Below are 12,859 nucleotides of genomic sequence, written 5' to 3'. Positions count from 1 at the left end.
CAGTAGATTGATTTCAAATTGCAGTTGACGGTTGTTAGAGAGAAGAATGTGAAGAGAGGACTAAAGAAACACAGTGAGAATAAGCTGTGTGAGAATACACATAGATTATGTAAGATTATTGTCTAAAAAGGTGGATGAAGAGAGAGATATTAGAAGAAAGTAGTAAATATCCGGTGCATAAAATGAGGTAGATAATAAGAAAATGAAACTGGAGGGATGAGAAAAACCGAAGGAAAGAGAGAGGGAGTGAGTAAGAGAGAGCGAAGGGATTGATACAGATAGCATAGAGTACAGTGTTAAGGCGAATCAGCATGGAAAAAATTATGATTCTAGCCCTATAGATAGCAGCACTGTTGGGGTCAAATTACTTCATGTGATTACTCACTCATTTTTAGTCCAATATGGAAGACCAAAACTGTTTTGCAATCAGCTTAAAGGTTTGAAACTCGCTACCATATGCTTAATTTTTTTCCAATTTGAATAAGTTTTTACAATTGATAATTTTTATATTAAGAGAAAAATTAGGTAAAGAAGGTAGTCATTTTAAAGGCAAATTTTTTTCAAGAATTTTAAAATTAATTTCAAACAAATCGGTTGAACGGTTCTGTCGGAAACGCGTTTTTAATTCCAATGCATTGTTCAATATGGATTGTATTATTCACGCGGTCAGAACAGTAGCACATGTCAGTTTACTGCCTAAGCCTAAAGCACTGATTGAGCGCCTTCTCACTCATTCTCTCTCTCTTTCTATCTGACTAGTTCCAGAGCTTTCTTTCTTTGGAGCTGTAGTCAGTGACCATATCGTGGTTATTGTTGTGGGAGTGAGTGATTGACAAAGTTTGCAATTCACTTAATACATTTTTTTTCAATCTGAATAAGTATTTACAATTGATAGCTTTTATAATAAGTAAAATTTTAACTAATGCAGGTAGTCATTTTAAAGGCAAATTTAAAATTTAATTTCAAACAAATCGGTTTAACGGTTCTGTCGGAAGCGCGTTTTTAGTTCCAATGCATTGTTCAATTGCAGTGTATTGTTCACGCAGTCAGAACAGTAAAATAATAATAATAAATAAATAAATTTATTTGTTTCAAGCACATATGCTAATACAAACGAGTTGAGTGAATACAGTCATTACATTCCATGATATCAAATTACTGATATGTCTTAAATCATATATGCTTCAAATATATATCACAAGTAAGAGTACTTTAGTAAGTATATGTTCCTAATATACAGAAGAATATGTCTATTACAATCAAAAAATTTGAAATTTTAAAATAAAATATCAATCTGTACATTTTCATTAAATAACAATATATCTATCAATCTCAGCATTCCAGTATTATATATCTACCTATACATATTTTATAAACGTGCAATAACAGTTCAACTACGAAAATAATGAATTCTACATAAAATTTATCCAATACTACATTTCTTATATACTAATAAAATGCCATTTATAGTAATCAACAATAATAACATTCTAGTTTTAAATATCTACCTATTCGTATTTTATTAACAAAACGAGTAATAACAGTATAAACTTCAACAATAATAAATTCTAGACAAATATATCCAATAATACATTTTCATATATTATCCATCACACATACAATGATCTCTTCCAAGTATCTAATTTTTAGAGCTCAATCTATCCCCATCAAACTTACTTTATTCAGCTCAATGCATTCCCCACTTAACCGTCTAAAATGAGCATCGAATACTTTTAATATTTTCAATGATATCCTCTGTTTCCTGACTATAATTATCGGACATTATTCAAGTGCTTATTATCATAGATCTGATTTCGATTGCTTTCATTGTATACACATACAAACGGTTGATTTTCTGCTCCATAAAGTTCGAAGTAATATGGGTTTGTCATCGTCAGTAACCACATTTGTAGTGAATTTTTCTAAATAGTGTCTTCTTATTCCACCATACATCGGGCACCTCCACAGAAAATGCTCCACGAATTCCTTCTCTTTCATATTACAAATAGGGCATTCTAATGAGCTGTTAATCCATATTCCCAGGTCTCTATTATTATTATTATTATTATTATTATTATTAGCCGTCAAGCTCCCAGATGGAAGACGCTGAGCAAAATTTTGGTTCATTTTTTGTTTTTTCTTGTTCTTTTTATCAATCCACCAGTTTTTCATTTTCAGTGAGAACTCCGCTTTCCTTGCTTCACTCCATTTTGTTCCCACTCTTGGCACAGTCATCTCTGGTTTAACTTCCCATTTTTCAACCTTTTCTCTGAAACTGTTCCTGTTGTATATTTCATCATTGTTAATGTTAGCAAGTATTAAGTCCTTCTTGACGTTTTTCATCCATGCACCTCCATTACTAAGGGTTGCTACATATGTTACTATTCTTTTTGTAAGTCTGTGATCTGGAAGCCTCATTATGTGACCATAAAATTTAAGGCGCCTTTTCCTGATGTCTGCTTCTATGTTAGAGTATTCTTCAACTTTGGCTGTTTTCTGTAGTCTATAACCATCTTCGGTCTTTCTTGGTCCAAGTATTTTTCTAATTATCTTCCTTTCTTCTTTTTTCAAATTTTCAGTATCTGTTTTTCTGCTAAGTGTTAGGGTCTCGCTGGCATACAACATTGTTGGCTTGATTACTGCGTTATAATGTTTGATTTTGGTATTGATAGACATACATCTCTTATTATAAATATATTGCACTATAATAATAGGTCTCTATTATTATATAAATAGAAAGAGTCAGAACAGTAGCACACGGTCAGTTCACTGCCTAATGCACTGATTGTGAGCCTTTTTACTCGTTCTCTCTCATATTCTCTCACTCTCTTTCTCATTTTCTTTCTATCTAACTAGTCTCAGAACTTTCTTTCTTCGGATCTATAGTCGGTGACCATTATCACTATTGTTGTGGGAGTGATTGACAAAGTTTGCAATTCACAAAATATATTTCTTTGCGTAATGGTTCAATCAACAATTTTACGATTATTGTGCAATGACAAAAATAAAACAAATGAATAGCTGTAGTGTGAACTTGAGTGTAGTTTTGAAACATCAAAACAATGAAGGTGAGCCCTCTCCTGTCAACATTGTCCTACTATAGCATTGTCCTTCGTCCTAACTTCTTTCCGTTTCCATTGTCATTGCAAATTCAACCCTTAATAGTTGTCACCACCTACCCATTTCACACCCGCTCATCCTTTGTCTATCACCACCTACACCTCTAATGTCTTTCTTTCCTTCACATAACTGTAGTGAACCTCCCGAGCTGTAAAACTCACTTAGGAAGTATTGTACTAATTTTGAAATCCGCGATTTGTATAATAATATTACTCATCATGTGTTTGTGAATGTATAGAACTTTATGAATACTTTATATATCATGGAATAAGTCAGAATCAAAATTCAAGACAGACAGCTGAACTCACGTGTTGACACATAAACGACAGACATTCTGTATGATTATTCGCAAAATACAGACACCCATCAACTGGTTTGGTGATGTCACCACACATTTTTTCTTACACAATAATTCCAATGTTACCCTGATTCAATACCCGCTATTACTTAGTAATAGCTTTCTATTTAGTAGGTATTGGATCTATGTCGTCAAATCATGTTATAGCTTTCCTTCAATAACTGCAATATACAGGTTAATCAAGTTGGAAATCGTATAAATTCGATTTGTATACAATGATGTAATAGCTTATGATAAGAAAAGTTGTACATACTGCTGATATTTTCAAATATTCTTTGTATATAATTTCAATAGAATAGTGAAATAAGAGCGATATTGTCAGTTCCACATGATTTATTTGAGCCATAGCCTATTGGTTTAGTTTATTCGTTCAAAAAACATTATGTGGAACTGACAACATCGCTTTCATTTCACCTTGATATGGAGAAATTCCACAATATCTCTGTTCATACAGTAAAGTTGAAGAAATATTATTATCTTATTTAATTTTAATTCTAACTATATTAAGTTTGTTCATATACCTTTAGGTCTTTAAGGTGTGTGGTCAACGTTTTTAATCCATGTTCTTAATTTTTAATGTTATTACAGCTGTTTATTTTATAGGAACCAAGAAGGACAAACAAGAAACCAATAGATTTGATAATTTTCAATGAGACTTCATTTAAAAATGAGAAAATGGGATTGATGGCTCCCTGATTGCCATACTTCGACACGTTCGAGGATCCAGTATCTCTGGCAACAAGGCGTGATGGTAAAAATAAATTAATTTTTTCTCCATCTTCTCGGTCCAAAACCTGTCATCCCTCTCGATCTTTTCGATATGGATATCTTTTTTGTCCATACTACAAAATAACAGATTTTTTTATCAGCTACATGTAGTTGCCCTTGCACCTGAAAAATCAAGAAACAGCCCAACTTAGAAAATTCCACACATTGTTAGGTAAACGTGCACGTATGAAACTATTTATCATCCTATGGTATCATGAGGGGCTACTAATTTTTTCAATGAATCAGCCAGTACCTTATTGTATCTTGTTATTTAGGCTTGCTCAACATTTTTCGAAAAATACTGTCACTTTCAAATGTCAATTCAATGAATTAAGCCAGAGAGAAACAATAGCATAATTTACGCTATTATTTCTCTATGATTAAACGTAGACAAACTAGAATAATAGTTATTCATCCTTGGTAAAACAGCTGAGCTGATAATTTAGCCATCTGTCAATAACTGAAGATGGGAGTGCCTGTGTAGGAGTGAGACAGAATTATGTTCAGCTGTTGAACTATTGCAATCAATCAGTTTATCCCATGAGAAGTATTATCTTGCAATATTGATTAACAAAATATCGGGGCACCGAGCTTCGCTTGTTATTTATTTATTTATTTATTGATAAACAGAACTCAATTCTTCAAAATGATTGGGGAAGGACTAACAGGCATAGCCCAAAACGGTTTCTTCCCCGAATTTTGATTTATACACTATAAATATTCCAAAAAGTAGGTTATGATCCATACACTTGAATTCAGGTCAAATTTTCAGTTCAAATATATTTGAAAACATAAACGTCCTAACTTCGATTATTTACAAAACAATTGAATAACAAAATAACACTCACTTATCACTTATGAATATGATAAACTATGCGTTTATGCTTGTATGCTTTTGTACTCCAGAGCGAAGCTCGGTGCCCCGATATTGATCCCTAAGTGGCAAGTTTTTAAGTTTTTTCTGTCATAAATAAAATTATTTTTCTCATCTCACGTTTATTTCATGACGGTTTTGAAAGTTTCCGTTATTGTGGGTTAGATATATCAAAAATCACCTATGAATTTACCTGGTAATAATAATTGTGGTTTTTCTTGAGACGGACGTTTCCACAACGTAGTTTTTCCAAGCAGAATGATTTCACTTTGATCACGGCTTCGCTGATAGTGAGGTTTTCAGCTGACTTCGGACATTTCACCTCAATCAGATTATCACCTCCGACCAGTCCGTCAGGTGAAGCCGCCAAGAAGTCATGTTCTTTTCAACAAACAAACCGCAAGGCTGAACTTGAATTTCTTCCATTTCTTGAAACGCATTTATGGCAGCTGGTTCGTGGAGCTGTCCATACAACGTAGCATCGTTTGAGACCTTGCTGTATAATAATTGTTTGACAACTGGCGCCCATTTTGACCTATGCAATCTTTTACTGATCAAACCGAAGTTTGATGCAGTAACACGTAACTTTCTTTCTTGAAGCCACCGGTTGTTCTCGTTTTGTCCACGTGTTTCCAGCTCTAGTTTGATCTTTTCATCTTGAGAAAGTGCCAAAGATTTCAACAAGTTTGTCTTTTCTTCTTCCATTTCTTCTACCCCCATATCGATTTTTTGGCACAGTGGTCCATAGTCTTTCAAACCTGTACTCCTTTGCTTCACCCTCCTATCATATTTCTTTCCATCTCTAAATCTTTTCAATAAAGACTTTCTACATGATAAGTTTTTTTTCACACGACTCAAACAAGTTTTTTTGACTAGAAGGGCTGGACTCTTTTTCAAAACCTCCTTCATTGTGTGATAGTGCCACATTGGGCCAAACTGAAACTCGAGTGCAGCAGCATTTGACCTGTAGTTGAGGGATCCTCTCTTTCCTCTGTTGACTTGTTTTCCTCCACAGAACTTAGCAACAAGAGACATGTAGTTCTCGGCCAAGTTGCTGGTCTTGTTATGCCATAGCATAGATGCTTTGAGAAGTAGAGGTTTCAAAGCAATTTCTACTTTTTTCAGCACATTAAGTGTTTGACCTTCAATCATACTCCCGGTGTCAATGTCTTTACAGAAGTATGACTTACAGTTTCCATGATATCCCAATACATGGAATGGACCATTTCTCAAGTCTCTTTTCAAGTCTTCAATGTTTTTATCAGATGCATAATGTGCTACTGATCCACGCACTGCAGCCTTCAGTCTTTTTATAACTGACTGATTCAGGACTCGCTTTTCAACGATCCCATCCTCTCTTATCTTGTACAGTCTTTTAGTGTAATTCTTAATCATATGATTGCTGCACTCTATTTTTTCAACATACCGCCCATATGGCACCATCTCAATTACCTTCTGGTGGACGCTAGAGTCTCCATCATCGATAAATTTTCTATACTGAAGGCCATGAATTTCCTCACTGGAGTTGAATGCGCTAACAACCATGTCAGACTCCATTGAAGCACTAGCCCCATCCCAGTTCTTGTAGCAGTTATTGTGCTGAACACTGGAAACACCTTTTCTTTCCAAGTAACTGCACATAGAACAATACTTGTTCCTCACATCTATGTGCAGTAGCTTTTTAGTCCGAAGGCCTATCACACATACCACTCCGGAGTTAGCTGAATATCTGTGTCCATGACTGCGATGAGACCAACCACCGTCCACTACAACAGTTATGTGAGGAATGTTGTTAGTGGTCACATCTCCATTTGCTATGGCTAGTTGTTTTTCTTCCATACCAGCTTGCTTCATGGATTGGGATAAAACGTCCTGCCAAACCTGTAAAACAGAAAAAAAATCATGTTTTGGTTTATCAATGTTATCATTACATCATCTGTGAATAATGGTAATAATAGTAGTAGTAGTAATAATAATAATAATAATAATAATTGACAAGGAGTTCAGGAGAGTTAGAAATAAGCATTTGACAGATAAAATTTAAAAACCTGTAGCAATCAATTTATGTCATACTTTGACATAATACAGAATCTTTATCACATAATTGTTAGTCAACATAAAATCGAAACATAATGTAGGCCTATACTTGACATTATACATTGGTCCGTGAACATTCTAATTCCCTTCCAATCATGGATCAAATCGTTCAAAACCAATCATGGATTTTGAACGTGAATAGTGGATTATTGAATTCTAAGAAAACAATGTCCAGTTACTTTTCTGTCCCAAATTTTATAAATTTGGTACGTAGTTGCTGGAAATATTGATTTCTGAAAATACTATTTCCTGTTTGCTTTGTTTCCTTCGATCCTGATTTATGAGATTTGAAAACGTTTTAGACAAAAATAGTTATTCGGTAGGTATCCCAAGTGATAGCAAAATATAAATTCCATCTATAATAAAAAATAATGAAATAATTTTAATGGAAATGGTTCTGGAAAAACCATTGGTATCTGGCTTGTTTTGCTATTTATACCGGTACCGGTAACTGATGCCTGTTTGTGAGGATGGACTAAGTCCAGGATAGTCAAAGTTATCAACTTATAAAATGTAATTTCTTGTATTATTTGTGTTTTCACACAGTAATATCAAACAAAAAAAATCAATTATGCGACTTGATGTCTCCTCAGAAGGAATCAAAATAAAACATGGCGGATGACCTGAAGATTGTTTGTTCACATCAATAGTCGCTGTCAAAAGTAAAAATAATATATTGCTGGTATATAATGTGAACCTCACTATACGACGTGTACATTATTGTTTCCAATTGTAAAAAATCGAAAAACATATTCAATACATTCATCCAAATAGAAATAAGAAATGAAAATTCGATATTCACCTTTCCCAAACGTTCCTCTGTCTTTTTGAAAGTCTTTTCATTTGGCGGTAATACATTCATTGTAGTAAGAACCTCTTCCATATTTCTGTGACCTGAGCCAATGGATGCAAACCCCCAAACTGCTTCGTCAATTAGTGTCATTTGCAATGATGGACATTCTTGTGGCGCAACTTCAGGTCTTGGATCACTGGTAATCACTTTACATTTCTGGCAATGCGGGCATTTGAACTTCATTGTCCATTCTAATGATTTTGAAGTTGAAGACACCAGTGTCATATAACCATTATCACTTTTTTCACACTCGTATCTATGGTAGTCCAAAGATCTCAATTCTTGCACAAGATGTTTGCCGTCCACAATAAATCGGCCAGAAATAATATTAAAATCGTCTTTCGGTGGTCTTCCATCCGGCTCAACTATTAGATCTGGATACTCATCATATCTGTAATTAAATGGGGGTGATTAATTATCGAAACATGTTGAAAAATGATTGAGATTTTTTATTTTATTGGCGCACGCACATAGCAGCAGACAGACGGGGAGAATATCAACGTCGGCATGCCAAAGTAAGCAGACATAATAATTTTTCTCCGCCTATGTCTGCTTTTGTGTGCGTAAAGAGAACTAGGAGAGCATAGAGACTCTTTGACAAATTCTAGATCTATAGTAATTAGGCCAATATCATTTTACAAAAAATGTCAACTTTGAATTAGACTTAGTTTTAGAATTGGAATGAATTTCTCTCTATGAAGTTTATAGCGATGAAGAGTAGGTTTATATATCACAGTATGTCGATAATCTTTCTCAGAAATGATAATCGTATGCCTGTGAATATCTTGTATCTATGTATTCTTTCTCCCTTACCAATTGAGCTGAAGAAAGTAATCCTATATGATTATATATGATTATATATATATATATATATATATATATATATATATATATATATATATATATATATTGACACACATTATACTGTATACTGTATTATATAGCCATTGACACAGCAGACAGAACAACATGACAAGCAATACTCCAAATCTAAACAAAACCTAACTCGCACTCTCTCTGACAATCGCTTTCTCTCTCTTCCAACCCCTAAGTTTGGAGAAGCAATACAGCAGTGAGAGAGAAACGCGTTTGGCGAATGATAGTTTCATGCTTTCTCCCCTATCCCTGTCACACTCTTTCTCACTTCAGCCCATTGTAATATTTTCTGTTGTAGAACGGTGTGTAGAAAGTCTCTTCAGGTTTGGAATGTCTTTTGTGCCTATTCTTTGTAATTGAAAGAAAAAAATCTTACTATCCCTCTCTGACTCTTGCTAATATGTTAGTTTTTCTTGGAGCTTGATAGAATCGCCAGCCTGAGGCGCCTATTGCATGAATGAACTAGTAATAGTCTTATTAACTAGTGTGGAATTTATTTATACTGTACTAAAATTTCAAATAAATATTAGTCAGGTGATCGAGTCATTATTGCTATTTTCATATTGTAGGCTATATTTTTTTTTTTTAGCTTCGAAATACTAGCTTGAAAAAATATTTATCTTACTAAAAGTATCAAATATTAACTATGAAAAATTATTCTTGTTCTTGTTTAGCATCTACAAACGCCTTCAACACAACCTAGCTGAATCATTCAACTTCTAATAAAATTGATCTTATTGTGAATCTTCTCTTGCAAAACAATACTAGTCCAAAATCATATTCCTCAATGAGTAATATTGTGGGTTGATCCAACAAAGCTTTATATAACAGTTGAAAAAACAATAGAATATAGAAAAAAGTGGACCAGTGACCAAAATACATTCTACTTGTTAGGAAGTACCTATAGAGAACACCATATTCGTATATATGAAATTAGTTGTAAGTTGAGATGATGACATACCTTGTTAGTAAAGTATCACAGACGTTACTCTCCACGTAAGAAACTCCACTATTTCACATTGAGGTGGTATCAATCTCATGGTTCAAAGCTGGTTGTAGACCAATTGAGGGGATTGGTGGCACAATTGTAGCAAAATCAGAGGTGCCATCAAGGACGCTGTTTTTTAGATTTGACTCTAAGGTGGAAGATGTTGATGGCCCAGATTTTTCTTCTCCTTTAGATTTCCTTTACAAAAAAAGAAAAGTTTATAGGTCTGATGTATCAATTCTCATTGAATTAAATTTTAAATGAATATAGTTTGGGAAATAATTGAATCATAGTTAAAGAAATGACTGGAAACGTTATGTTTGTTTAAGAAATAATATTATATAACTTTGAATGTGAATGTCTATTCCAAGTATCATTATTCAAATATGTGTTTTTTATATTATAATGTATGTGTTGGCTTATTCGTCTTTTCAATTGTTATTTTTATTTATCAAAAAATAACCGGTGGTTTGGTAGATACAAGGATATGGACCATAAAAAACTTCACTTCTTTTTATAGAGGGAATAATAATTTACTATACTAGCTGATAATTATATTCTGTAAACTATTGAGTTACTTACTTTTGCTGTAATCTCCATTTCATCAAATGCACTGGTACTTTTCTTTTGTGTGGTCTTCTCTTCTTTCCTTTAGGAGTTGACGTTGCACTGCAATTAAATTTAGAAAAGAATTATTCTGGAAACTTGTGATTATGGGATATGAAAAGAATGTGTATGGAGCAAATGGATTTGTAAATTCATATTTCCAACACAGAGAATGGGCTACTGTGATACTAAATATTGTCTTCGTAAGGGTATAATTGTATTTATGGTGGAGGGTGAATTCCTATAGGGAATACTTATAGAGAAGGATCAGACAACCATGAGACAAACAATTTTAATTGAAGACATTTGACTATTATTAGCATCTAATTACTTTATTAGAAGTAATGAGCATTGGGATCGGGAACATTTCCAATCATAATTTTCTCTATTTAATTCACTTCATGTATAAGTGATGCTTATAAATTCTTCAAAGTTGAATATAAAGTGTTGTGAGTCGCAAACTATTCATTGTAAATTCTTAACCTGTCGTAACATAATGCAAGTGAGATTGTGGAAATTCGAATCTTGAAATTACAAAGTTTACCTGGGTTGAAAGTTCTCAGTGGATACAGAAATGGCATCTGCTGAGACACTGTCAGCCTGGGAAGATGAAGGCGCTTCGAACGATAAGGTTTGTTCTTCAATCCTGAAATGTTCAAAAATCACTTTGCAGACCTCTTTTCATATATAGTCTACATAATTTGCAATTTCTCTACACTCTTCTCACTGGTACTTCATTTCCACAGAAATCACAATGATCAGGAGAGAAAAAAGAGCTTACATTGAGCTATTTTTCTCCTAAATTCAGATAAGTTTACAGAATTAAAAATAGGTTTAGTCTATAAATTCAATTTAGGTCACATCGTTAACAGTATGTTCTGAACAAAATTATTGTACAAAACCGATTCTTGAAATATGTAGTCGCATTTCTATCACCTCACTATAAACATTACTTTTGAATAATAGTGTACTGTGAGTTTTGTAAGATCAATTCAAATTTGCCATGCTTTATCACCCGGTTGCTCTCTGTACCTATCCATTCAGACATATATCTTGAATAATTATGCGAATAGCGTTGTCAATAACGTTGACGTTTGTTCATATTAACAAACATAAAAACATACATAACGAAATACCTCTCTTGAGATAATATGAACTGAGAATATAATTATATTTACATAATAACAATATTAATTATTCAAAGCATGATTTGCTTCAAATTATAGTAGGACTAAAGTACGTGACATTTTAATTTATCTAATTATATGAAATGAAATCAACTAACCTTCTACATCTGTTAGCATGAAATTCTGGTGGTAGCCGCCTTTTCATTCTCCTGGCTGAAAGAACCAACTTCTTCTTTCCCTTCACCGTATGTCTTGAATCCATTTTAAATTATATGTGAAGTGCGTCTGGAAATACTATGTCCTAGGACTAGCCACGATCACTGTCAATATGACAAGTGAACAAGCTGAAGAACTAAGAAAAGTTGTGACCAGCCTGAGCACTAAGAATGAAGGCTGACTTGTGGGTGGGGTGGTGGCTGAGTGACTTGTGTGTTAGGGTGGAAGGTGCCTGAGTGACGTGTGGATAGGGTGGAGGGTAGGAGCACATAAAAAATCATAGAGATAAAACTTGTAAATATGATTCCGATGGAACCACTGGTTCGATTTTCAAGCTGAAAAATGATAAAAAAATTTTTATCATCAAATCTTCAAAATGACTACCTGTTTTTCTTGAAAAAATTGTTCCCTTTGAAATTTATAAATTTATTTTTGTTTAAATAAAAAATAGAAATAAATCGACATGGTAGCGGCATGGATATAGATATTACAAGAATAAATCAGTTTTCAAAACAAGTTTTACTCTAATAGTGAGCGAGTAATAGCATAAGGTATTTCGCATGATTTTAAAGCGCTACGTGGTGGCAATTTTTGAACTAGGGCCCGTGGTGTTTCGCCTTAATGATCTGGTATAGAAATGAAGTAAGCATGTCTATATTATTAAAAATATACAGTATAACTAGTTTTGAGCATGAATTGAGCTAATTTGGAGGGAGGTCAGAATGAGAAAGAGGTAGGAAGAGAAGATAAGGGAGACAGGAGAGACAGGTAATACTGCATATAAGAAAACAGAATAACGGATATATAAATAGAATACGCGAATAGAAGGTTGGAATGTGACTATGGTGAAAATCACAATAGAAGTGCCAATCATAAGTTTACCGTCATTATTACGATGACTGTTATTTCTGTTATTGTTGTCAATTCCACGAAAAGTCAACTTGAATCCTGCTGTAAGTTTACTATACACACTAGT

General features: G+C 33.6%; 2 protein-coding genes across 2 annotated transcripts; both read right to left on the bottom strand.

Moving 5' to 3' along the window:
* Nucleotides 1-4,041: 4,041 nt before the first annotated feature.
* Nucleotides 4,042-8,465, bottom strand: LOC120355237. The gene is made up of 3 exons (XM_039443579.1): nucleotides 8,020-8,465; nucleotides 5,314-7,001; nucleotides 4,042-4,369 (listed from the first exon to the last, which is right to left on the bottom strand). Exons 1-2 carry the CDS (start codon nucleotides 8,293-8,295, stop codon nucleotides 5,448-5,450), a joined length of 1,830 nt encoding a protein of 609 aa, XP_039299513.1. The 5' UTR covers nucleotides 8,296-8,465; the 3' UTR covers nucleotides 4,042-4,369; nucleotides 5,314-5,447.
* LOC120355243 lies at nucleotides 8,340-12,225 on the bottom strand. Its single transcript, XM_039443589.1, has 5 exons — nucleotides 11,826-12,225; nucleotides 11,085-11,186; nucleotides 10,517-10,603; nucleotides 9,908-10,132; nucleotides 8,340-8,461 (listed from the first exon to the last, which is right to left on the bottom strand). Exons 1-4 carry the CDS (start codon nucleotides 11,927-11,929, stop codon nucleotides 9,961-9,963), a joined length of 465 nt encoding a protein of 154 aa, XP_039299523.1. The 5' UTR covers nucleotides 11,930-12,225; the 3' UTR covers nucleotides 8,340-8,461; nucleotides 9,908-9,960.
* Nucleotides 12,226-12,859: the final 634 nt, after the last annotated feature.

The sequence above is a fragment of the Nilaparvata lugens genome, chromosome Y (assembly GCF_014356525.2).
Source record: "Nilaparvata lugens isolate BPH chromosome Y, ASM1435652v1, whole genome shotgun sequence".
NCBI lineage: Eukaryota > Metazoa > Arthropoda > Insecta > Hemiptera > Delphacidae > Nilaparvata > Nilaparvata lugens.
Note: the sequence above shows the minus strand (reverse complement) of the source record. Positions and strands in the feature narration are given on the sequence as shown.

Bases quoted from the DNA above. Each gene is read 5' to 3' on its own strand.
- LOC120355237 (XM_039443579.1), bottom strand. From the start codon at position 8,295: ATGACACTGGTGTCTTCAACTTCAAAATCATTAGAATGGACAATGAAG. The intron at 7,002-8,019 runs GTGAATATCGAA...TCTGTTTTACAG, and splicing joins CAGAGGAACGTTTGGGAAAG to GTTTGGCAGGACGTTTTATC.
- LOC120355243 (XM_039443589.1), bottom strand. From the start codon at position 11,929: ATGGATTCAAGACATACGGTGAAGGGAAAGAAGAAGTTGGTTCTTTCA. The intron at 11,187-11,825 runs GTTAGTTGATTT...TGAACATTTCAG, and splicing joins CATGCTAACAGATGTAGAAG to GATTGAAGAACAAACCTTAT. The intron at 10,133-10,516 runs GTAAGTAACTCA...TTTTTTGTAAAG, and splicing joins AAATGGAGATTACAGCAAAA to GAAATCTAAAGGAGAAGAAA.